Here is a 22,572-nt window from a genome sequence, read left to right as displayed (position 1 = left end):
TGCCCCGTGCAAAGAGACCAGCCTGCAGACTGTCAAGTCTGTGCAAGAAATATTAATTTGCCATTCCTCCAGGGAATGAGCTGCTCTTCACATAGTCGAAGTAGAGTTCAGAAAGCCATCAGAATTTCAGATGTTTTCTTCATCTGAGTAGCTCTCGCAGGACCTCCTGTGTCACTCATGGGAAGAGGAGCGGCTTGTGGGATACAGATTTACAAATCGGGTGGGATTAGCACTGATGGGAAGCAGATAGCCGAGTCCTCAGGTGCTGTTCAGTGTGAAATACTTCAGCTCTATGTTTTCATTGCATGCCAGTCCCAAACTTGCTTTTCCCTGCAGGCAGAACGTACAGAAAGCAGAGCTGTCTCCGGTCCAAGGCGCGCAGCAGCGCTGGTTCAGCTATTGGTCAGTTTTTGCTGCTGTGCTGGGTGGGGAGCGGACTGCATCTTCTCCGGGAGATCAAGGCTTAAAATCACTGCAGTGATTTTTAAAGGGGATTAGAAAGAGGTCCTGTCAAAACAGAAAGAGTAAATAAAAACATTAGCATTCATTTTTGCATCCCGCGTGGTTCTGGTCTTCGTGTACTTGGTGACCAGGCTGCACGACCTCAGCCGGGTCCCTTCCTTGGGGCCATGGCGTGATGCTGGCTCTTAAATTGGACTAGGCGTTATGCATATGCAACCAAAATCAAAGTCATCAGCGAAGAAATGCAATTTATTTTTGACATTCTTTGCTGAGAGAAATCATTTTGTAAATCTATACTGCAAGGTCCATTTAACTGGCTTTGAATCAGTCTGACTAATTACGGAGCTGTCTGCTTAAATTAACACCCCGTCCCCCTTGCTCGGCTCTTTGTTTGCATCTCCTGGCTATTTTTTTCACTTCAGTCCATTATATGAAATCAAGCTGCTGTTCCTCCTGCCGCCTCTGCTGCCTTCCATTATCCCACTGACTCCAGTGCTCAAGTTTTTACAAGGGGCTGTGTCAGATGTGTCACCCGATTGAATCAGTGTAATGAACAGCCCTAACGTAGGGGGGGGTGCAGCGGAAGAAAGGAGCAGTCCTCCGAGCTCCAGCTCTGAGCCTTTGTAGAAATTCCCTCTGTTCTTTTCAAAGGCTGCTGAGCGAATGAGGAATTGCAATGGCGCAGTTCTGTTTTAAATTTGTTTTTCATGACGCTTAGATGTATAAAAAATGTCACTGTTTTTTTTTCTTCGTGACTGCGTCATGAGTGAGCTGGTTATCAGAAAAACTGGAAAAACTGATGGGTACCTTCTTGCTCCCCCTTTCTCCCCCTCTCCTTTTACTGTCTTTGAAGGGCTTTAAAAGAAATCAGACCACTCAGATTCCCATTGGTCCTTATGAAACTGCTAGCACTGGACCAAAAGTAGGAGGCAGAGCACCGAACAGACCTCAGATGGCATTACCTGGCTACCGCTTCAGTGGCTGGGACTGTTTTTTTCCTGCCGTAGCTCATAGCACTGCATGTCTCCTGCTGTCTCTCCTTCCCCCACCCCCTTTTCTTTTCCTCGTGGTAGTAGCTTCCAGGAGGAATGTGGCAATTGCAGAAGTGAAACCCAAATGGTCAGAAGCCCAGAAAGGACAGACAAGTGTTGTATCACCATCCCTTAAGTTTGGGAGGCCTGACCCTCTTCTGAGCAGAGACTTACTTTATTGTGTGTTGACATTTTCAAACATGGATAAAGAAATTCTGAAAAAGATGATGACTTTTGCCAGTTGTGACCAAGAGCAAAGCCTGAGGTTGGATCAGCACTGTTCTGAGTCAGTTCTGTTAACCCCCACACACACTGTATTCACGTGTTCCTCAATGCAATACACTGTGAGCTCCGTCCCCTGCTAGCGTAAGCCACGTATGACAGATCAGTGCCCTTTGACTCTGCTGCATCTGGACAGTTGTTATTGCTTTCTGGGATCATCAACTTCATCATTTTTCCTGGGCAGATTTAACATTGTCAAGCCCCGTGTCTTACCTGCACATGAAAGGTTAGGATTAGCTGAAGGAGTCTGTTGTATAGGTAACCCCCAGCAAACGGGCAGCACTGGGGGGTACTGCCATAAATACTTGTCTGTGAGATTTTTGCATGAAACTCTGTAAGTAGATGCCCCTCGGAAAATTCTTTGGATGTCAGCTGAGTAGGAGAACCTTTGCTTTGCGGGCCAAATGAAGGGATGGAGCTAGATTACTTCCTTTGCATTTTGCAGGATGCTTTGTCACCTGTTGGGGAATTTTTCTGACAGAAGAAAGATTCAATTGTCTAATGCAGATAGCCGCATGGAAGTGCAGCATGCAAGCTGCTGAAGTTTGTAACTGCACGCCACTTGCATTCTTCAGCCAAAGATCAAAACTGAATTATGTCTATTTTCTGTCGGTTTCAGTATCAGGTTTAGCAGCTATGCAAGGTGCTTGTTGAACAAGGGCCCTTTCTTTGTAACTTAACATTTTATATTTAGATGCCTACAGAAACATGAAAGGAAATGCAGTAACAGCTTGATCTGTCATTTACCATTGATTGTGACTCATCTGAAATCCCTATTTTAGTTCCCTTTTTGTTAGTGCAACCACTTTAATATTGTCCAAATGGCTCAACTCCCAAAAGAGAGTGTTGCAACTATTAAATGTTATAAGGGTTAGAAGAAAGAATAACAAATTAAAGATTCACCTAAAAGCAGCAAAATGCAATGTTCACAGAATTCTGTCGGTTGTTACAAAAGCTTATTAATTTGATTTGTACTTTGAATCTGTCAGGCCCTTCTGCTGAAATACCAAACTGCAGACATTCTTATTAAATAACAAATTGGCGATTGAGGAATTGATACAAATGTCGGTAGAAGAGGCTGAGTTAGACTTGCTGCTTCTCAAAGGTGTAGTTCTTAAAGCTTCATTTTAACATTTAGTAAACTTGTAGGATACACAGAATCCTGAACAGTCAAGCTGAGTATTAATCCTTAAAACAGCAATAAAACTAAGCGTCCGAATATAAGCCACTAACTGGTTTTTTTTTTAGCATTTAGTATTTTAGCTCAGGAACTCCATAGACACTATCTGGTCTTCCTTTTGGCCTTTTCAGATTATTTGCTTCAAGGGCATAGAAAACCAGCAGTTTGAGGCCTATTTAGGTAGTCTTTATTTTGCTTTCTCCCACCCTCATTCTACAAACCCTTGCAGAGTTCACAAAGAAAGACAAAATGCCCACGTAGAGTATTTCTGAGATCTTACCTTGATGTTTTCTTAGATGTTATTGTGATGTTCAGAGTTCTAATGAGTTTTCTCACATAAGATGAAAGAGTTTGAGTTGATGGATTGTCATGTACTCTGGGGCTTTGTTTTTTGTTGTTGTTGTTGTTTTACTATTTTAGGTGTGAGTTTCAACAGTGTTTATACCCAAATTTGGAGAGTACTCCTTCACCTAGCTGCGGACCCCTACCCTGATGTCTCCGACTTGGCTATGAAAGTTCTCAATAGTATTGCCTACAAGGTATGCTCTTCTGCGTGCGTGTCTGTGAGGCTTTTCTCTGTCAGCTCTTTTTATGGCTAGGCAAAGCATAGGTAGACTGAACTAAATAGGTCCATTGGAGGGCTCTGGTAAGTGATCCTAGTTCAGTCTGAATCTATTTCAGAAGGAACTTTTAATGTGTTTCAAATGGGGGAGGGCCTGGGGTTGTTTTAGGACATAAATTAGGTATGGGCCTTAGACAGTAGGTCTTGTTTAGAAGCCTACTTGTCTAGATCAGTCCCTGGGAGAAACCTTAAATATACTTCATTAAATTATCCGTTTGCAAACTGATTTAGATTATGCAAGTGGGACTGGCCTGCAGACTGAAGCCACAACGGCTCTCCAATCCAGGTGAACTAGTACATGTGAGTCAGCATGCAGACACCCCTGCCACTACTCACCTCTTCAACCCAGGCCTAATCCGCCTAAACCACCATCCTCATCACATTTCATCCTCCAAGGATGACAAGATGTCCCTGGAGGCTGCCATCACTGCTGATTCAGAATTGCCAGCTTGGGGAGCTGTAGCAGCACCCTCACTTTCCACCTGAAACGAGGCACCAGGCCACCCCAGAACATCTTCTCACCAACTGCCTTCCCCTTGTCCGCCCCAGTCGATGGTGTCAGAAAGCTATCTGAACGCAGTCCTCCCCACATGCTTGGATTCCACCTTTCTAGTTGCTCTAGCATCAATACCATGAGCCATTCCAATGCAAGATGACGTCTCTTACTGATGATTTCTAATGAATAATCCTAAATCTTCAGACTTAGGCTTCTAAGCTAAAGTTGCAGTAAGAGATGCCAGCATTGTGCACTGCCATTTTAATGCGTTAGAGACTTCTTGCTTTGAAATCTGATTTTTCTCTGGAGAAAATAGTTACTTATTTAAACTCTTCCATTTGTTTTAATAATACATGTCAGTGAGTTGGTAAAGTCTGTGTTTTGGGATAGAGAATAATTTTGAGAGTGGGGACAATGAGGTCTGGCCTTCCCTGGTGATACAGATGTACAGCAAATTACTGTCAGGCTGGAGATTCCAAACTAAGGTGAATAAGAAAAGGAAAAGTTAAAAGATTTCCATCTCTCTGTTCTAGGTGCATGAAGCTGTTTCAGCATTGTGTTTTGGAAGGCTCTTTGCAAAATAAAGTGTTAGTCCAACTGTGGGATTAAAAGGGTTACAAAGAGGAAATGGATGTGCTTTTCCTGCCTTAAACTGTTTTTTCAGAACTTACTCCCTTGCTCTAGTGGAAAGAGGCATATAAATATTAATAAAGATGCAGTTGTACCCTGCAGGTGTCTTCACTAGCACCACTGTAGTTCTGCTTAGCCATCAGGAATTTTGATCATTGTGTCGTGATGTCCATAGGAATGTTATGACTGGTTTGATACATTCTGTGTTGATCCTGACATGTCTGGACCTAAATATGTTGGTACAGAAAGGTGTCCAAAAGCTCTGGTGGACAGATATCACACATCTCATGCTGTGCTCCTCAGACAGCTGCTCTCTAAGGCAATGACTTCTCAAATGGTTTTGCAAAATAATAAAAGCATTCCTGTTTATGAAGACTTTTATCTGGAGATGCTTCAGTGAACAAAATTAACTTGTTCTTATTAGCCATATTTGTTCTGTGTTAGCCATAAGGTGCATCAGGAAAGCATCAAAACGTGCAATTTGTCCAGCACTTGGGGCAGATGCATACATGGGGGCTTAACTGCTGCGCACTTGGTGGTGGTGTGCGTTTGCTGTTGCAAGTATTACCTGGCTTAGGTAGCTTCTAAAATGGTTTCTTTTTGTGAAATGTTATTAACAGCCCACCAAAATGGAAGTTAAGGCTTCAGACCGTGGGTTACGATCTGGCCTCTGCTCATTTCGTCATGGACAAAGCTCCCGCTGTGAGCAGTGCTGTCAGGATTCACAGCCTGAAATCTGCCTGTCTCTGCTGCTGTGAGCTCAGATAGATTGTAGGAGTTGTCTGTCATGTAATGCAAATTATTAGCAATTAAATTTGTGTTACTTGTACACTGAAATCTTTCCTTGGTGTTAATGGAGTGTTGGTTAGACATGAATGGAGCAGCCTGAATGCTTGGCCACAGGCCCACTGCCCCTTCTGAGTAAAGCACATGCAAACAATGTGTTTCTATTTTGTTGTTTGCTTTAGTTTTGAATAGAAACTAAAGTTGATTTTCTTAAAATATACATATATATGTTTATATAGAGAGACATACACAGTTTCAGTCTAGGTAAAGAACTTGGATATTTGGGGTTTCATCCTCTTGTTCTAGCTGATAGAAAATTCAGGGAGAGAGAGGCTTCAATTCAGAACTTGGGACATCTGAGAGTTTCTTGTATTAACAAAACACTTGCAATTTGTATGGCATTGCCTGTTACTGTTGTTTTTTTTAAGCTGAAAGACCTGAACAAATTAGCCATGGGCTCATACTTCTGAATGGTATCAGAAGTACTCCATCTTTGTGTTTGGTTAACTAAGTATTTAGCCTCAAAATGTTACCAAGCTCTGCGCTTTAAATCCTTATAATTTTTAAACATATTTTGAACCAGGTAGGTGTCAGTCATGCAACTCAGTTGCCCTGACGGGTGTTCAGACAACACATGGAGAGTGGCGTGGTATGAGAGTGTCAGAAATAAGCATTGCTACACGCTAAGACAGGACCACTACTGTGAGTTTGGTGACTGCAAAAGCTCAGGTTAAGAGTCTGAAGTTGTAAAATAGGTATTTGCAAGGCACTGTGTGAACTAAAACCAGAATTTTTGTTTTCAAATGAGGCAAGTTCTATTCAGTTGAACAGAGCCATGAATATAGATCTTTATGTACAGGAGAACTCCAGTGGTCTTTAAATAGGGCGATGTCTTTCTGAGCAGCTGGTGAGTAGGTTGCACAGACGTGCACGCTTCCTGGATTTGAAATGTGCAGTTTTATTTCATGGGCTCATTAGACATTGCTGGTTCTCATACAGATTGCTGCTGTGTTGTGATTTATATTTATGGTGCAGATTGGAAGGGTACAGCTCTCCTTCCCAGCCTGATCTTTTAAAAAATCAAAACGTGTTTTTTGTCTGTACCAAAGCAAACAAACACAAAGGACCCAGTAAGCAATGTTGGCCTTTTAAGGCTTTTTGAAATCAAAATTAATTAAGTAAAGTTTGCTTCCTCCCAGGTTGCTTCATTCAGCTGTTTTTAATGGAAGGCTTGAGGCCGAACTATCCCAGAAGTTACTCCTCCAACATCACGCTTTGGTACAGCCTTTTCTGAGTATGAGCAAGCAATTCTGACGGTGTGCTCTCTCTCCCCCTGCCCCCATCCCCCTTTTTTTCTCTTTTCTTTACCTGGAGTCAATTTGAAAAATTATGGATTATCATTTCCCTTCCTGAAAAGAGATGATTTGACTGGCAGAGGAGCAAATCCCTGGGAAATGGGGAGCTGCAGCCTCAAGCAAAATATGCTGTCATGTCACTGAACTGCAGCCCTCACACGCTGCTCACTGCTTGCAGAAAAGAATATTTTTTCTGTTTTTTCCGAGGAAAAAGGAAGGCTGTCTGCCACATTCATCTCTGTCTACCCCTTCAACAAACTGTCATTAGCTGACCTTGTCCCTCTGCTGTGAAACAAGGTGACCTGACCCATTTCGGGTGACAGAGACTGCAAGAATCTTAAAACCGAGCCTCCTATGACTAATTAAAACTAGTTATGAATAATAATCCGTGACTAGTTGCTAAATTGCTTCTGCTTTCCTCCCGTTCTCATTGTGTGATCTCCGGTGCCAGCCCCGTGGGGTACCAGCTGCTCACCGGAGACCCCGCGGCAGGCCTGACACACCGAGCTGAGTGGCCTTAGGGCCCTCCTCACCCCCATATGGAGAGGAGGAAAATAACACAAAATCAGTCTGTCTTTAGGAGGAGGCTGGCTCAGGGACCAGCCTGGCTAGCCAGAGGTCGTGGCATTTGCCTTATCAGCCACAGCCAGCCAGTGTTTGCCGTGGTGTGGGTGTGCGGTGCTGTGTCGGGCACCCACTGCTGCCCCTGGAGCCAAACAAACCATGGCCAGGAGGGCTCGAATCCTCTTGAAGCCAGGGAGGGGAAAAACTCCTTGGGTCATTGCAGGAAAGAGGTGTAGGGTGTCTCAGAAGGCCTTTTGGCCCCAAAAGGGGCAGGCAGGCTGTGGTCCAGGCACACACGCCTCCCATTTCGCTCTGCAGCACTACGGTGGGTGTGAAGCGCGGAGGAAATGCTGCTGTTCATGCTGGGTGTTGTCCTGCCTTGTAAAGGCATTGACGTGTAGAAGGCCTGTTAGCTGCGTGGCTTCCAGGAGACCTCACATGCAGTTTTTTTCTTTTTGTATGCTCGGTGTTTCAGCAGCTGCTAGTCTTATCTGGCCTGGATTAGCTTCAGCTGGAAGCAAGCCCCGGTGTCGGCACCTCAGAGCCTTGCTCAGCTCTTGTGCTGTGAGACGCGGATTTTCTCTAATGCTTGAAGAGATGATAAAAGTCAGCTTGCCTGTGGGATAGCTGTAATTGTCCCTCCAGGTTTTTTATGCCAGTTTGGGGTTTCCCTTAAGTTATTTCAATATGTAAAAAAAATCACAGAAGGCAGGGTGATGTGGAAGAGAAGGAGGGGAATCCACAGCAATGGAAGGTTTCTCCCTTGTCAGAGGGGAGGCTTGTTTGTGCAACACAAGCAGCGTGCTCGGCCTGGAGAAATGAAAGATGGTGATGGAGCTGTCTGTTCACTCCTTTCTGCCTTTCCCTGACTTGCATTTGAGGCCTTTCCTAGGAGAAAGGACAATAAATTTGTAAGGCTTTTGCAGAAACAGGTCTCTTGTAGCTGGTGGGAGCGTGCCGTTTTGCAGGAGCCTGGCTGTATTCTGTAGAGCTCGGAGCAACCCAACCTTGCAAACCCCTTGCCTTCCTTATGAGAGCAGATGGGAGCTGGTGTTCCTGGAAAGGGCATCTTCTGATGACCTCCAGAAAAGCTTGGCTCTTGTTAGGAGAGGTGGAGAGGCAATGGGAGGCAGCTTTACGTAGCTGCCGGATTTATGAGAAGAGCTCGGACCCAAACACGAGACCTGGGTCAGAACGGGTGCTGGGGCTGGCGAATTACTGTTGCGGTAAGAAATGCAGCCCTCCATTGCGAGGGAGGAGAGGAAGCCTTGTTGCTGAAGGAGAGCCCCTGGGCGCAGTGTTTGAAAGTTCTGGTCCAGATCTTGGGCTGTGGCTGATGCGAGGAAGAGGCTGATGTGTTAGTCAGTTATTTCCCCGTAAGCAACAGAAGGATACTTTCTGGTAAGTGTTGTCAGACTAAAAGAGTAGGAAAATCATCTTACGAGTTGGGAACTGTGCAGTGGCTTTTCATATGCATTTTTAAACACCCACAGACACTGACAGAGAGCTTAACTTCATTTGACCCCAGGTGTGCAATTGTATTGCATAATAAATAACTGCAGTTGGTATTTTGTAGTCCTGGCTGTTCACAACTCTGTTGTGTTTTTTCCTCTAGGCAACGGTAAATGCTCGCCCCCAGCGCATCCTCGACACCTCCTCGCTGACGCAGTCTGCCCCTGCCAGCCCCACCAACAAGGGCATGCACATCCACCAAGTGGGGTAAGCTCAAGCAACGCTTTCAAGGGCTTTCGCCACAGTGGGGTTAGGTGCTCCCTGTCCCTGCTTGAGCAGCCATCCCCATTAGCTGCACCAGAGAGAATAAATTCGCAAAGGTCTCGGTAGCTTCTTGTTTTAGTGCTGGTAAGATGTTCAGAAACAAAGGCTCCTCTGGGGAAAGGTGGGGTGTTTCTTCCAGTTATTCTTCTTAGGACAAAGAGTAACAAGCCACACTAATTAGCTGAAGATGAATTGAAAGGGAAATTTAAATGTTGCTGATTTTACTGACACCCTCTGGCCTGACCTGCGAGGTATCCAAATTTCCCATTGAAGTCTGATCTGTTTCTGCATGTTCAGCTGATAAAAGCCAGGGTTATCTGATGATCAACGAGTGATGCCTAAACTCCAGCGAGATAATGGTACGAGCAATGCTAGGGTTTGAAAATCTGATTGCTTCCCAAAGCATGCTGTCCGAGAGAAAATGCCTGGCTTAAGATCTAGCAGCTTCACAATCAGCGTGTACCAGGAAGATTCATGGTTGTAAAGGAGAGCCCAGAACTGCACGGTGATGTTTTTAATGTCTTCTGATAGTATTATGCAACCGTGCAATAACAGAAATCTTATTTTACATGTAAATTAAAATACATTCCCTTGGGCTGATGGGACTCCCAATCAGCACATTGAAATAAAATTGCTCATCAGTGTGCCTTGGGTCACACACCGTTACCCATGGCTGCGTGACTGTTGGATCTACAGGTTCCCAGAATTTTGACTTTCTTAGCCTGAATCTGGAGTTGGCTCAGTCAAGATTCACTCTTGGGGGCTATATGTGTTTTGGAGGCGGAGGGGAAGGATTGTGTTTGGTTGGTTTGTGTGCTTTAGTAGAGGAAACACAGCAGGGAAGTATAAATCTTGTAATAAAGAAACAAAGCAAAAAAGTAACCTAATTCACATGCAAGAGTAAAGGCAGTGGAACAGGTAGTGGTAATGTAGCTGGTGTTATCCTCTGCCCTCCATGTTCGGTGAGTCAGCATTGTTTCTCCTGCGAGAGACCATTGATTTGCCTTCTGCTTGTAGAAAAGCAGGTTGATTGTCAAAGGTGGGAAACATGTCAGGATTGCAGTTCACTGAGACGTGCCAGGTTTCAGGAGGATACCTATCAGAGAGGTTCTGAAAATGAGGGCAAGTCTCATGTCCACTGCTATCTAAATCCTTTTACTCTTTTTCCATTTGTAGAGGGTCACCTCCAACCACTAGTACAAGCAGCTCCAGCTTGACAAATGATGTGACAAAACAACCGGTCAGTCGGGACATCACATCCGTAAGACCTGCCAATGTAGGCAACATGGGGGTTCAGTATACTCCCCACTCCCACCAATTCCCCAGAACAAGAAAAATGTTTGACAAAGGACCAGAACAGGTAAAGAGACTTTCCTTTCAGTTCTATTTCCTTGCTCCACTGGGTTTTGTTACACATTCTGTTCTTTGTGTTTTATTTCTGCATATCTTTTCTTCTAGCTTCTAGCTCCTTCTTACACCAGGTTAGCTTCCTCTACCCAGGAAAATAAAAATTGATTATTTTTTTCTTCAGAGTAAATTTTGTTTTATGGCTTTGATAGGGCATTACTCACTTCTGCTGCCACCGAGTAGTGTTTAATCTGAGTTGATTGTTTATTCTTTCATAAACATTTGTCTGCCTGAGTGATAATGCACAGCCAGATCTGTGACCGTCAGATGCTTTTTCTCCAACCTCAGCAAAGCAGGAATAGAGGATGATAAAGGGGAGATTCCTCTTCCTTTACCATACAGATCAGCGTTCCTCTTGAGATACTGATAGATGCCCTTGCGCCAGAATATTCCCCTTCATTACAGCAGTCCTGACCCCACTCTGTGCTTGGCAGCCCCTCTTCCCTGTGCACAAGGGCAGGTGTAAGCTCAGACTAGCACTAGGAAGACCGAAGCTTATTACAGGTCACTCTGCTGGAAGACAGCTGATCAGCCGAGAGCTGCAGGAACCTCTGGGAGGAACTGCAGTGGCTCCTTTTTCAGCATGCGGGCCAACAGGGGGGTTGCATCCATTTTAGCGTTCCAAAGACAGTCATCGGGTACTGGGCATTTTTCCACTTACAGAAGCATGAAGGACTGATGTGCTGCCAAGTAGAGCAGTCCTGTAGCATGCACAAAGGAGTCTGAATGTCACCTTCAGATGACTTCAGATGACTCATCTCAGATGAGTATGGTTGAGTCCAAGCACACTCGTGTGCTTGTGGCCACCACTCAAAGGCAGAGACTGTACTTACCAATGGGCAGTGTTCAGGATTCAGCCATCTGACAGTGGTTGTGTGTTTACCTCTCTCTCAGAGCATTTCCAGGATTTTTCTGGTGCTTGCTCTATGGGAGGAAACTGGAGAAGGCAGCAGGTGTGCTCTGCTGTGTCCTAATGCACAAAGCCTGGTGGAGGGGGGACACTGAGCCTCCGTTTCCCCTTCCTGGAACTGTAGAAGGGAAAGATGCTCCCATCTGAAGTGGTAAGGGGTGTGTATTGCAATCCACAGGCCAAGTGGGCAGCACAGATTTCAAATGATCTGACTACTGAGAAGTAACAGTTCTTTCCTTAAACTGGCATTTCTGCCTTTCTTTAATGAGCAATCTCACAGAAGCTTCTAGAGGCGCAGAGTCAATACTTCTGTGATTACAAGAAAAAACTTGTTGAAGCCTTGGTAGGAACACCCTCAGTTCTAAGGGGTTTGGCAGCAGTAGTCGGGATCATAGCTCTGAAGGAACCTGTGTGAAGGGAGTGATACTTCCATTTTCTTTTTGGATGTCTTATGCTTTATAACAGACATTTAATGCATATACGCCCTTGATCTGAAGCTGGGTCCTGTGGTGCTTCATCCTGAATCATCTTCACCACGCCACGGTTTCTCATGCCACATTCTTGGGAGATCATGAGAAAACTTGTCCCGGGACTTCATTTTTTGCTACGCCAATGCTTCAGCCCTGATTTATGTGGTAGCCTGATTATGTTGTGTGCTGTGCAGATGAGGTAGTTTGTGCATTCTGAACAGTTAATGTAATGACAGCGATCTTAAAGCTACATAGAAAATTTCATATCCTTGGCAATGTGTTTGAGCTTTTTTTTTCTGCCCAGGGATCTGTCAAAGGCGATTGGGATATTATTGTGTATACATTTTGCCCATGTGAGTGGGATGAACATGAGATAACATCCTGTTCTCTTTCTGAACAGACTACTGATGATGCTGATGATACCGTTGGACACAAAAGTTTCATTTCAGCCACAGTGCAGACGGGGTTTTGTGACTGGAGTGCGAAGTATTTTGCTCAGCCAGTCATGAAGGTAATCCTTTCTGGGCATGCTTTCTGAATCGTGGCCCTGCAGATCTGGAAAGCTTGGGGTGCTGGTGTCCTTACTGTAGGCTGCTGGCTTGATCTATTTGCGTTCCTTTTCTCTTCAGTCTGGGGAGGGAAAGGAATGGACTTTGGTGAGCTGCATGGCCAGTCCCTATCAGAGGTAGCAAGAAGAGGTAGTGACAGACGGGACAGCAATATACTACTAGGGAAAGAGCCCAGGGCTAAAACCCTATACCTGTGGAATACTTTCAAGAACAAATGTAAAAATGAGGAGAGGTTTTGTTGCAGGTTGCATTACAGAGTTGCTTCATTTTAGACGTTACGCTCGTCTTTCTATTGAAAATGGTATTAAGTTAAAAAAAAAATTCTCTGATTTTTTGGGTGGTATAAATATTGACTCCTTTACCTTAGAAGGGAGAATATGATAGTCATTGACTGTCTGAGGAAAAACTTTAGAAGCATCATTATTCTTTTTAAAGTTTAAAAAAAATACTATTACAGCCAAGAATGAGGTTGGTAATGACAAATCTCCATTGAGATCTCTTTCGAAGTGAGTGTGTTCTGATAACTCTAAGGTGGTTTTATGTGAAGTGGGAGATACACTAAAGCCTTGTTCTAGGAAAAAAAACAAAACAATAAAACAAAACAGAGCTCTTCAGAGATGAGCAAAGATCGTCAATGACTGGAAACAGAAACTTAAATTCCCAGAATCTTTTAGCCAAAGATCAGGTTTCAATCTTAAGTATGAAATCAAAACAAGCAGTAAATCTTGCCTTATTATAAGTAAATACAGTGGAACAGACCTGCAGGTACCTTGGGATTCAAGCAGCACAAACTGTAACCAAACTTTCAGCTTAATTTTTTGGAGGTGTTGCAATTTATGTGAAAAATGATGCACAGTCTGTATTAATGCCACTACCCGAGCAACTCAGCAGTGGATGTTTATATGCAGCCACTGATATTTAAATCTTCAGAATATACAAAGAAATTGTACGTTTTATGTGCTGTCTCATCTAAGAATTGCCACTGAGCCATCTGTTACTGCTCCTTCCAGCCTTTGGGTATGTAAATAGTTTGGTGATGAGGTGAGGTAATTGCCCCCAAGTTTGAGGATAGCCGAAAATGATGACATGGCAGCCAAGTTTCTGTGTAGCTTCGATTGCTTTAGAGAAACACCAGAAGGAAAGACTAGATAGTAAAGCCTGATACTTCCTCAGCTGCTACTGAAATTCACTTTCTTCTGATATCATTAGCAGAATAATTCATTAGAAAATACATCTGGCCTGTGGGGCTCGGTCAAGCTTTCCACTAGGGTTTTCTCTCATCAAGATGAGTTTTGGTGTCTTTATTCAAGTCCAGAAAAGAGTACAAGAAAAGGAGGAGGATGTTGTTCCATCTCTTAGTTCTTATTAAAAACATTTGTCTACTTTCTAAGGAAAAAGAGGGGTGTCTTTATTAATACGGTAAATCACGGTTGACAGCCAATCAAAATGCAGTCTCAATGCGTAGATGGGGAGCTGTGTGTGTAGATTTAGTACTTTGTGTGCATAAAATTGAGAAAATTACTTTGGGGGAGGAAGGAAAACATATGGAGCGTTCCCATACTAGTGCATACAAGCCAGGGAGGGGGAATCACGGCGATGGGAACTGCGGGCTTCCCTGCTCCACAGTGAGCCCCGACCAGCTCCGTGCGTCACCGTGAGAATTCAGACGCCTCAGACTACATCTGCATGCCTGCCACGTGTGCAGCGATCTGTCTCTTCAGCTTTTACTACAGCAGCAGGAGTAGTAGCATATGTGACATGAAAGGGTCTCTTGGTTTGCGTAAGTGTTTTCGGTTGGTAACATTCATTGCCTTGGGTTGTGCGTTCTCAGCACAGGCTGTCCTCAACAACAACGTTTTAGGTAAGGTTTGAGCAAAAGTAAAGCTGTGTTTTCTGATGAAGCAAGGAAGGGAATTGATTTCCCCATTACTTTTGTAAAGCAGCTTTAAGAGGCCAAGTAGAGGTCTTCCTGCTGAAAAACTTGCATGTTACGCTGACTGATAGCGAAATGTGTGCAACTTGGTAATTAGAGTGGGTGGTGTGCGTGCAAGGGACAGGGAGAAGTCCCTCTGCTAGAGCTTTCTTTGTCATTTCTTGATTGCTGCTTATGTAATCAGGCAGGACTGGCCATCCAGTAACTTGTATATTGGCTGAATTTCCATAGAGTGCTCCTTTCCTAGAATCTGTTCCCGCAGCAATAAGGAACAAATAGCCCTGGCTCGTGGCTGCTGTCTTTGGGGAACTTTAGCCTCATGAAAAAGGCAAAGAGTAAAGTCTACCGAGTACTGATGGAAAAAGATGACATTGATGTTCAATTTCAATGCTTCATTTGGAGATGCTGCCTCCCATCGTAAACAGGGAAAGACAAGACAACTATTCCTGTAATGAATAAACATAAAATGACTGTGAGTGCATCTTAGTCATATTTAATTTATGAATTTAGTTTTGCTTCATAGACCTTGCTCTGAGAATGCTTTCACTGGAAAGATTGAGGGATTAATTTCCAGTGTAAATCACTGGCTGAGTTTCAAGCCATGATACCAATTTTGATTTATTGATTATCTAATCAAATAAATGGAGAAAGAAAATACTGCATTGTAAATTCTCAGTGTGCCAGGAAAAACAAATACCTCCCGCAGCTCCGATTGCTACAGAAGTCGTTCCTCTTCCTAAAAGCCCTTGTGGCAAAAGGCTGTTCTGCTAACCACAGGCGGCCCTGGACCGAGCGGCACAGGAAAGCCTTGTTGCCAGCTGTCAGGAAGCCCTGAGTCAAGGGGAGCAGGAGCCAGCATCTGTTATTTCCAGGACTGGCAGAACATGCAGGCAGGAGCTGGTAAGGAGCCTGGAAGGTGAGAATTACATAAGAAATCCTTCCTGAAAAATCCCAGCCTTCGCTTCAGCGCTCTTACTGCTCTATGTCTTGGCCATCGTTCAAAGTCCTGCTAGAGAGGCGAGCCTTCCTTGCAATTGCTGCAGTCACGTTAAGCAGGGAAAAGCTGCGTTTACTCCTGAAGCGATCGGCTGAATTTTCCCTGCTCCCCTCCCAACACTGACTTCCATATTGAGAGGGAGAGACAAAGCGTTAAAAACAAACAAACAAACAAAAACTTTGTTAGCCGTCAGATGACACTGCTTGGTGGGAGGTTTCAGAGTCGTAGTGGGTTTGTGTCTGGGTGGAAGTTCAGAGATGTTGGGAGTCGGTGGCGTGGCGCGATCCTCATGGCAGCACTGTTTGTGCCTCCCACGTACCTCGGGGAGCTCTGCTTAGAGGAGAGCTGAGCAACAGCCAGGACCAGGCTGTTGTTTGCTAAAATGACTTTCTAATGCTTAAATACAAGGTGGAGGGGAGGGGAGACGAAGACATGAACAATGAGCCTAAACAGCTAGCTCTTTTGAATAATTTCTGCTTTTCCAGCCAGCAGCAGCTGGGCTGGAGGTCACTGCTCTCTGTTACGCATGCGGCCTGCGCTGCTTTGCCACAACCAGTTCCCCTGTGGCTGTTCTGTGGGGTTCATATTCTCATAGACTGTGGCACAGTCCTGACAAGGTCATGTATGGGAACGGGAGGAAAGAGCTTGCATTTACCTGCAAGCTCCAACTCTTCCTGCTCGCTGCAGTGCTGGTCTAAGGGCATGCTAAGGGCTGTCTGCTCTGCTGCTTGCAGGTGTTATGCAGGACACGGCAGGCAAGTCTTTCTGGAACGGAAAGCCCGGTGCTGCCACCAAAACCCCTTCACCAGTTTCCAGCAGCTGCTGTGGCAGACGCTGCCCTAGCGAGGGGTGCGTCTGGGGCCGGGCAGTGCAGCGCTTGCTGCTCTCGGAGCGTGGCCTGGCAGCCCCGGCCTGCACCTCTGCCTGTCTGCACTGCTGCTCCTGTTACTGGGAGCCCGCAGGCTGTCTCCCTCCCATCAGAGTATTTCACAGCGTGGACATTTGCACTGGGTGTGCTTCTGTTTGTGTCTGAGGCTGGTCTTGCCATGTGCAGCCCACCGATGCTGTGGTGCGCAGGCTTAGTGATCCGGGAGCCATGTGCTGGGAGATCCCGTTATTGGAGGAATCGTTATTACTGAAATCAGATGATAAAGACAGCTTTCAGCTCAGTCTCGTCAGAAAAGTTCTTTTTCTCCACCCAGCAGTTTATTTTAGCTGATATTCTTTATCTGCTAGAAAATGGAAGAGTTCCTTGCTCAGCTGCACAGCTGTGTGTTTCTTAGTCCTAAGCTGGGAAAGCTGCTGAGTGCCTTTGGGAAGATTTGCCATTCTGTTCATGCCCTCCTCTTCCTCTGGCCTTTTAGGTCTGCCTTTAATTTATTCCTAGAGAAGCCAGATTTTCATTAAGGTGTAGGTGTAATCTCGCTACTCTCAAATCTCCTTTGATGTATTTTATCTTAGGTTTGTTTATTGCTTTACATTATTGGTCATTTGTCATCGCCTTTCTAATAAATCTCGTATTCTTGAAAAACTGAAATAGCAGTACTTTTTTTTTTCAGCAGGTACGGTAGGTTTCTTATCTTAAAGAGGCAGCAATTCAGCTCAGTAATAGTTGTTTTCTAAAGCATAGTACATTTTGAAGATAGTACGTATAATAGTGGCAGATGATTTAAGTGCTTTCTTGTTCAGGAAAAAAGTGCATGTTTGTGGGGAGGAGGGAAGGAGCAAAAGACTTGGTCTTTTATGTCTCCTTTCTCCAAGACTTACTCCTTTTGGAACAGACATCATCAAAGGAAGCTAGCTCATCTCCTTAATTGATCCAAGGATGTTTCTAGAGCAGTGACATTACTAGTCCTAGATATTTTTTTTAAGCATTAAAAAAAAGACCTGTTATATCTCCTGCAATGGTTTTGGGGATGAAATCATGTGAGTTTATTCCTTTTGATCCTGTACTTTGGCTAAGGACACCAATACCCATGATCTCGGTGCAGCATCTTGACTTACCTTGCCTGCCAAGGCCCTGGCAGGAGCTGCCGGGGGTGCCGCTGCCTGCAGAATCCAGCCCCAGCTCTTCTGGCTCGAGGACAGATTTTGCAGGAAAGCCGTGTTAGCAGGCAGAAGCCTGGAGCTATGGAGTGTGAATAAATATAATCAAATAGGTCAGAATGGTTGTATACTGCTCAGGGCTTCTATCCAATTTCAGGTGGAAGAGTGTGTGTAATCAAGCCCAGATCACACAGAGGAATCATTTTCTTGCAAACAATTCTGGTATGGGAAACTAAAACAGTTGTCGTTACTAGTAAATGTGATGTTGGTAACTTGAGCATCTCAGGGATTCAACAGTAAAGCAATGCATTTTTTGGCCTGCAGCAGTCTATTAGTAGTGAAAGATTTTAAGATGTGTTCTGAGCTTTCTGTCTGCATCAAAGCTGTGTTCCTTCTTTCATCTCAGGATTGCTATGTGATGCTTTCAGCTGAAAAGTTTTATGCAGAGTAATCTGTATTGCACTGAAATTAGACTTACAACTCCTTCCCTCCCCAAGCAGTGTAATGACTGTGCAGCAGGAGGGGGTTCCTCGCCAACCCACCCTGTGTGCTACGGCAGCAGATGAATGATTTGAATGCGCGTAGCTCTTCAGAAACTCCCTGTCATTCACTGCGGAGAAATGCCTGTGGCTTAAAAACAAAACAAAATATAGGGCAGCAAAAGGAAAGGGGAAGATTTTACAGATGATGGGAAGGTTTAGATCAGAAAGATGCTTAAGTATTTAAAAGTGTAAGATCCCACAAGCTCCTCCACTTACTGCCTGGAGATGCTAAAAATATTTTTTTTGGTCTGACATGCATGCATACGAACCTTTACTAAAAGTAATACGTGGAGCTTTGATTTACTGTTGTTTTGTTTTGTGAACGTATTGATATACTGAAAGATCCCAGAAGAACATGACTTGGAGAGCCAGATTCGCAAAGAGAGAGAGTGGCGGTTTCTGCGCAACGCTCGGGTCAGGAAGCAAGCCCAGAAGATCATCCAGAAGGGTGAGCTTCCCTCTTTCCCATGCTGCAGGTAGCTTCCTGGGGCTCCTAGCATAATTCCCATTAATAATGCCTTTACAAGGCAGTGGTTGGGCCAGAATGCTTTTAACGTGGGAATTTATTCCGAGTCACCCCGTGAAGTGCCCTCAGGAGCCTGCGGACCTAAACAATTCCTGCCTGGTGCCTTGAGGGGCGCGGGCTGGGCAGCGGCAGCAGCGCGAGCTCCCCGCATCCTCCCTGGAGGGTTCCCAGAGGGCAGAGCCGTTCGGGTGGCTGGTGGTCCTCCCCTGGGACGCCAGCTGAGGCACACGTAGTTGGAAAAGCAATTTTGCTGAATGAAGTGCTGCTCGAGGCTCAGCCTGCTGGGGGAACCTCGTTCTCTGGAGGTTTGCTGGGCTCAGGTCAGCACAATGGGCAGCGTAATGTCATGAAACTGCAGCATATCATAAACCAGAATAATAAGGAAATGAAACTGGAGCCCAGCAAATGGCTTGGGGGATCTTTTTGAGTACAAAAAAGAGGATTGTTTGTGCTTGCCTGAAGAAGTTAAATTTTTTTTCTAGACAGCGTTCACATTTGGTTGCTTGACCTGAGCAACTGCAATGCCAGTATTCATTTTAAAAAATGAAATTCTGAAATAGTAAAAAGAATTAAGGTAGACTTAGAATCCTTTAATGAAAATTAGATTAAATGGATGCATTTTGAAACTAACTAGAACTGAGTAAATGTCTCTTGAGCTTGCAGTTTTGTGTGATGAATTCAAGGTGTGCCAGAAATGCAGTTTCAGGGATCCCAAAACTGTTTGTGAATCACAAACTGTTTTGAAGAGAGGAGGGTAAGGTATTTAGCTATCATTTTAATGTCTCGGTGGAAAATATATTTTTCATTTGGAAATTAACCTAGCATCTAAAAGAACTGAAGCAAAAGATTAAATAAATAATTTGCAAGCTAAATCAAAATACTTTAAGTTGAATAAAGTAAGTTTGTTTTGTTTCATTTTTTGAAAAAAAAATGGGGGGGGGGTCCAACACAAGCTAGTATTTCTTTGGACTTGGTTGGGCTTGCTCTGTTTGTTCTCTTCAGCGACCAAAATAAAGGATCCCGTGATCTGTCCCCACTGCTTTTAGTTCATACTTTAAGCTAGGTCACGAAACAACGTGGAGGAAGCAGCGCTGTTGGGTACTGGGAGGCCAAGAAGGCTCCTGCAGGAGGAGGGTGGTGGTGGGCCCTGGTGAGGAGCCCCTGGGAGGAGGAGAGGGCTGGTGCGTGGTGCTGGGAGCTGGGGGCTGAGCCTCATCCGTCCCTGGGGAGCTCCCAGGCGCTGAGCCCTGGCTGCCTCCTGTCCCCTCAGGTATTTCCCGGCTGGACGATCAGATCTTCCTCAACAGGAACCCCGGCGTCCCCTCCGTGGTGAAGTTCCACCCCTTCACGCCCTGCATCGCGGTAGCCGACAAAGACAGCATCTGGTGAGAGCTTCTGGAGAGTTCTGCCAGGCCATGGCAGAACGTGTGCGGCCTGTGGTTACGTGGCACGTCCGGTGTGCGTGGGTTATCTCAGGGAAGAGTTGTGGTCTGTTGTTCTTTTCCCCGCTCCCTTCCAGGGCCAGCCTTCCCTTTTGGAGGGCAGGGAGACGGGGCCAAAGTCCTGGGGGTCAGTGGTGCAGTCGTCAGCGTTGCACCGGGTCCTTTTCTACAGGAGGTGCTGGGCAGGAGGGCTGCACGTGAGTCCTGACAGAGGTATAGCCCTTACCTACAACTGGGCTTTTATTCTATTTCTTTTTCAGAAGGTGGACCTACGTTACTAATAATATGATGCTGAATACTGAAGGAGGAAAACAAATAGAATTGCTATGCAACGTGTACACTTTTTAGTTTAGCTGCTATGAGTAGATCTCTTCTATAGCTTGCACAGAGAAGCAAGAACTGACCTGATATTTTTTCTTTCCACAGTTTTTGGGACTGGGAGAAAGGAGAAAAGCTGGACTATTTCCACAACGGGAACCCTCGGTACACCAGAATCACAGCGATGGAGTACCTGAATGGACAGGACTGCTCCTTGCTGCTCACTGCCACAGGTAGGTGATGCATGTTCCCGTGTATCGTGGCAGAATTCAAGTCTGTGTGAGCTGTTCTGGACTTCTTGTTCTCCCCACTTTGAATGTGGCCCAACTCGGCCCTTCCCCTCCACTGTGGCTTGCCTGTGTGGTCTCAACTGAGGAGGCACTTCCAGGATCAAACATGAAAATTGCTTCTGGCAATACTGAAATATCTGAGCCACTTAAGTAAGTGCCGCAAACGCTCTCAATTAACTGAAAAATAAAACACTTGCTGAAACTATTTCCCATCACAGCTCTATTCGTTATGACATTTTGAGTCTCTACCTATCACTGCAAAGTCATGGTAAGCTCCTACACAACAGCTCGGGCAATGTGCTTTTAGTCGGTTAAAAGCTGCTGCCCAGGGCTGAAACAGAAATTATGCTGCAATCAACATATAAGAAATCAGATTTTGTTATTTGTGCTGTTTTAAGTCTAGAGCAGACAGGGCTTATTTTAAGCACTTCTCAAACAGTTCTGAGCTTCTGGGTGAGTCTCTCTAGTCCTTATATCTCACCCAGGGGACAAAGTTCTCTAGAATGCCCCGTTGCATCATGTAAGGTAGCATGAAGAGCTCTTTCCCATTCATTGGTCTGTAAAGCTGTGAGTAAGATACGCTTCTCTCCCAAGGAACCATTCTAAACCTGTCAGTCTAAGTGTTTTCAATAGCTTTTCAGACTTCATGCTGAAACGTACAGGTTGGGTATAATTAAGAGAGATGGAAGAGGATTTGAGAGGGCCTTTAGGACATTTTTCTTTCAATGTATTGATTCTTAGCACAAAAGTTTCACAGGTGGGGAACAAATTGAAAAAAAATACATCATGTTCTTGAAAGATTTGCTGCTGATGGGCTGGGCTTTGATTCAGCTTCTTCTGTGGGGTTGTATTTTGTATTTAGGAGGGCATTTTTGTGGAACTTAGTACCAGTAGCAAGGAGGACAGAGAAAAGTCCTAGTTAAAATGTATTGGTCAAAGACTTAGAGCAACATCTAATGTCAGGTGTTGTTTGTGGGAAGGAGAAAAGCTCTTCCAGACAGTTCCCCGTGGAACAATCCTTTAGACTTTATGGATGTAAGATTAAAGAAAAAACAACTCTAATAAAAAGTATTAAATTCAAGTGACACTCTCAGTTTTGGAGTTTGTATGACTCCAATTCTGCTTCTCTTCTTCTCTGTATTGTGCACGAGTAATTATGAGGGTGGCATCGGCGATGGCATTGCATTGTGTTCTCTTTTCTGTGCTTCCCAAGATGATGGTGCCATCAGAGTATGGAAGAACTTTGCAGACCTGGAAAAGAACCCAGAGATGGTAACTGCTTGGCAGGGGCTGTCAGACATGCTGCCAACTACACGAGGTAGGTCCCCACTAACATTTCTTGTGGGAGGTGGGGCGGAGGGGGTAAAAACGATTTGTGATGTTAGGGCTTTTTCTAGGGATGGGTAGAGTAAAATGGGTTTCTCAACCTCAGCCACCAGTAACATCCTTGTTTAACAGTCTCTGCCTTTCTGGAATGGCCTTAGGCCAAGTCTTGGTGAGGAATTACTTTTCCAGTTCTCACAAAACGAACCAACAAAACTAAAAGCCCAACACAACAACCTCACATACGTGCTGAAAAACAACCAGAGCAGCCTCTTGCTGGGGAGCAAAAGGGCACAAAGTTCTTGTCCTTCACAAGCTTCACAGCAGCTGTTTTGGCCAAGCGTTCCTCTAGACTGTTCCTAAGGAGAGAGCTGTCTAACAACGGTGGAACTGGGCACTGTCCTGCTCTGCGCTCATGGTGGTAGGAGGTTACTCCTTCCCTGTCGGTGGGATAGCGGCTCACATACTGCCTCTTTCTTTCTGATGGGCTGCTCAGCCTTTGCACAGCTTTGCATGTCGCACCTCTGACTTCATTTAGCTCAATTTTAGCACTTAATCTCCACTGCTCATTGTGGGTCAGGAGGTGGCAAGAGAACATGCAATCTAGATCTGACG

The 22,572-nt window shown here is 44.9% G+C and overlaps 1 protein-coding gene across 2 annotated transcripts in view; it reads left to right on the top strand.

Annotated features, from left to right (window-relative positions):
* RPTOR (regulatory associated protein of MTOR complex 1) overlaps nt 1–22,572 on the top strand; it is a 147,732-nt gene that overhangs the window by 103,834 nt on the left and 21,326 nt on the right. For both annotated transcript variants that reach the window (XM_035568718.2, XM_035568717.1), the window contains exons 21-28: nt 3,376–3,494; nt 9,024–9,127; nt 10,361–10,544; nt 12,372–12,482; nt 18,401–18,506; nt 19,855–19,969; nt 20,453–20,577; nt 21,848–21,952. In XM_035568718.2, the coding sequence (XP_035424611.1) occupies nt 3,376–3,494; nt 9,024–9,127; nt 10,361–10,544; nt 12,372–12,482; nt 18,401–18,506; nt 19,855–19,969; nt 20,453–20,577; nt 21,848–21,952 (969 nt within the window). The remainder of the gene's footprint in view (nt 1–3,375; nt 3,495–9,023; nt 9,128–10,360; nt 10,545–12,371; nt 12,483–18,400; nt 18,507–19,854; nt 19,970–20,452; nt 20,578–21,847; nt 21,953–22,572) is intronic.

The sequence above is a fragment of the Cygnus atratus genome, chromosome 18, assembly GCF_013377495.2.
Source record: "Cygnus atratus isolate AKBS03 ecotype Queensland, Australia chromosome 18, CAtr_DNAZoo_HiC_assembly, whole genome shotgun sequence".
In the NCBI taxonomy this organism is placed as follows: Eukaryota; Metazoa; Chordata; class Aves; order Anseriformes; family Anatidae; genus Cygnus; species Cygnus atratus.
Note: the sequence above shows the minus strand (reverse complement) of the source record. Positions and strands in the feature narration are given on the sequence as shown.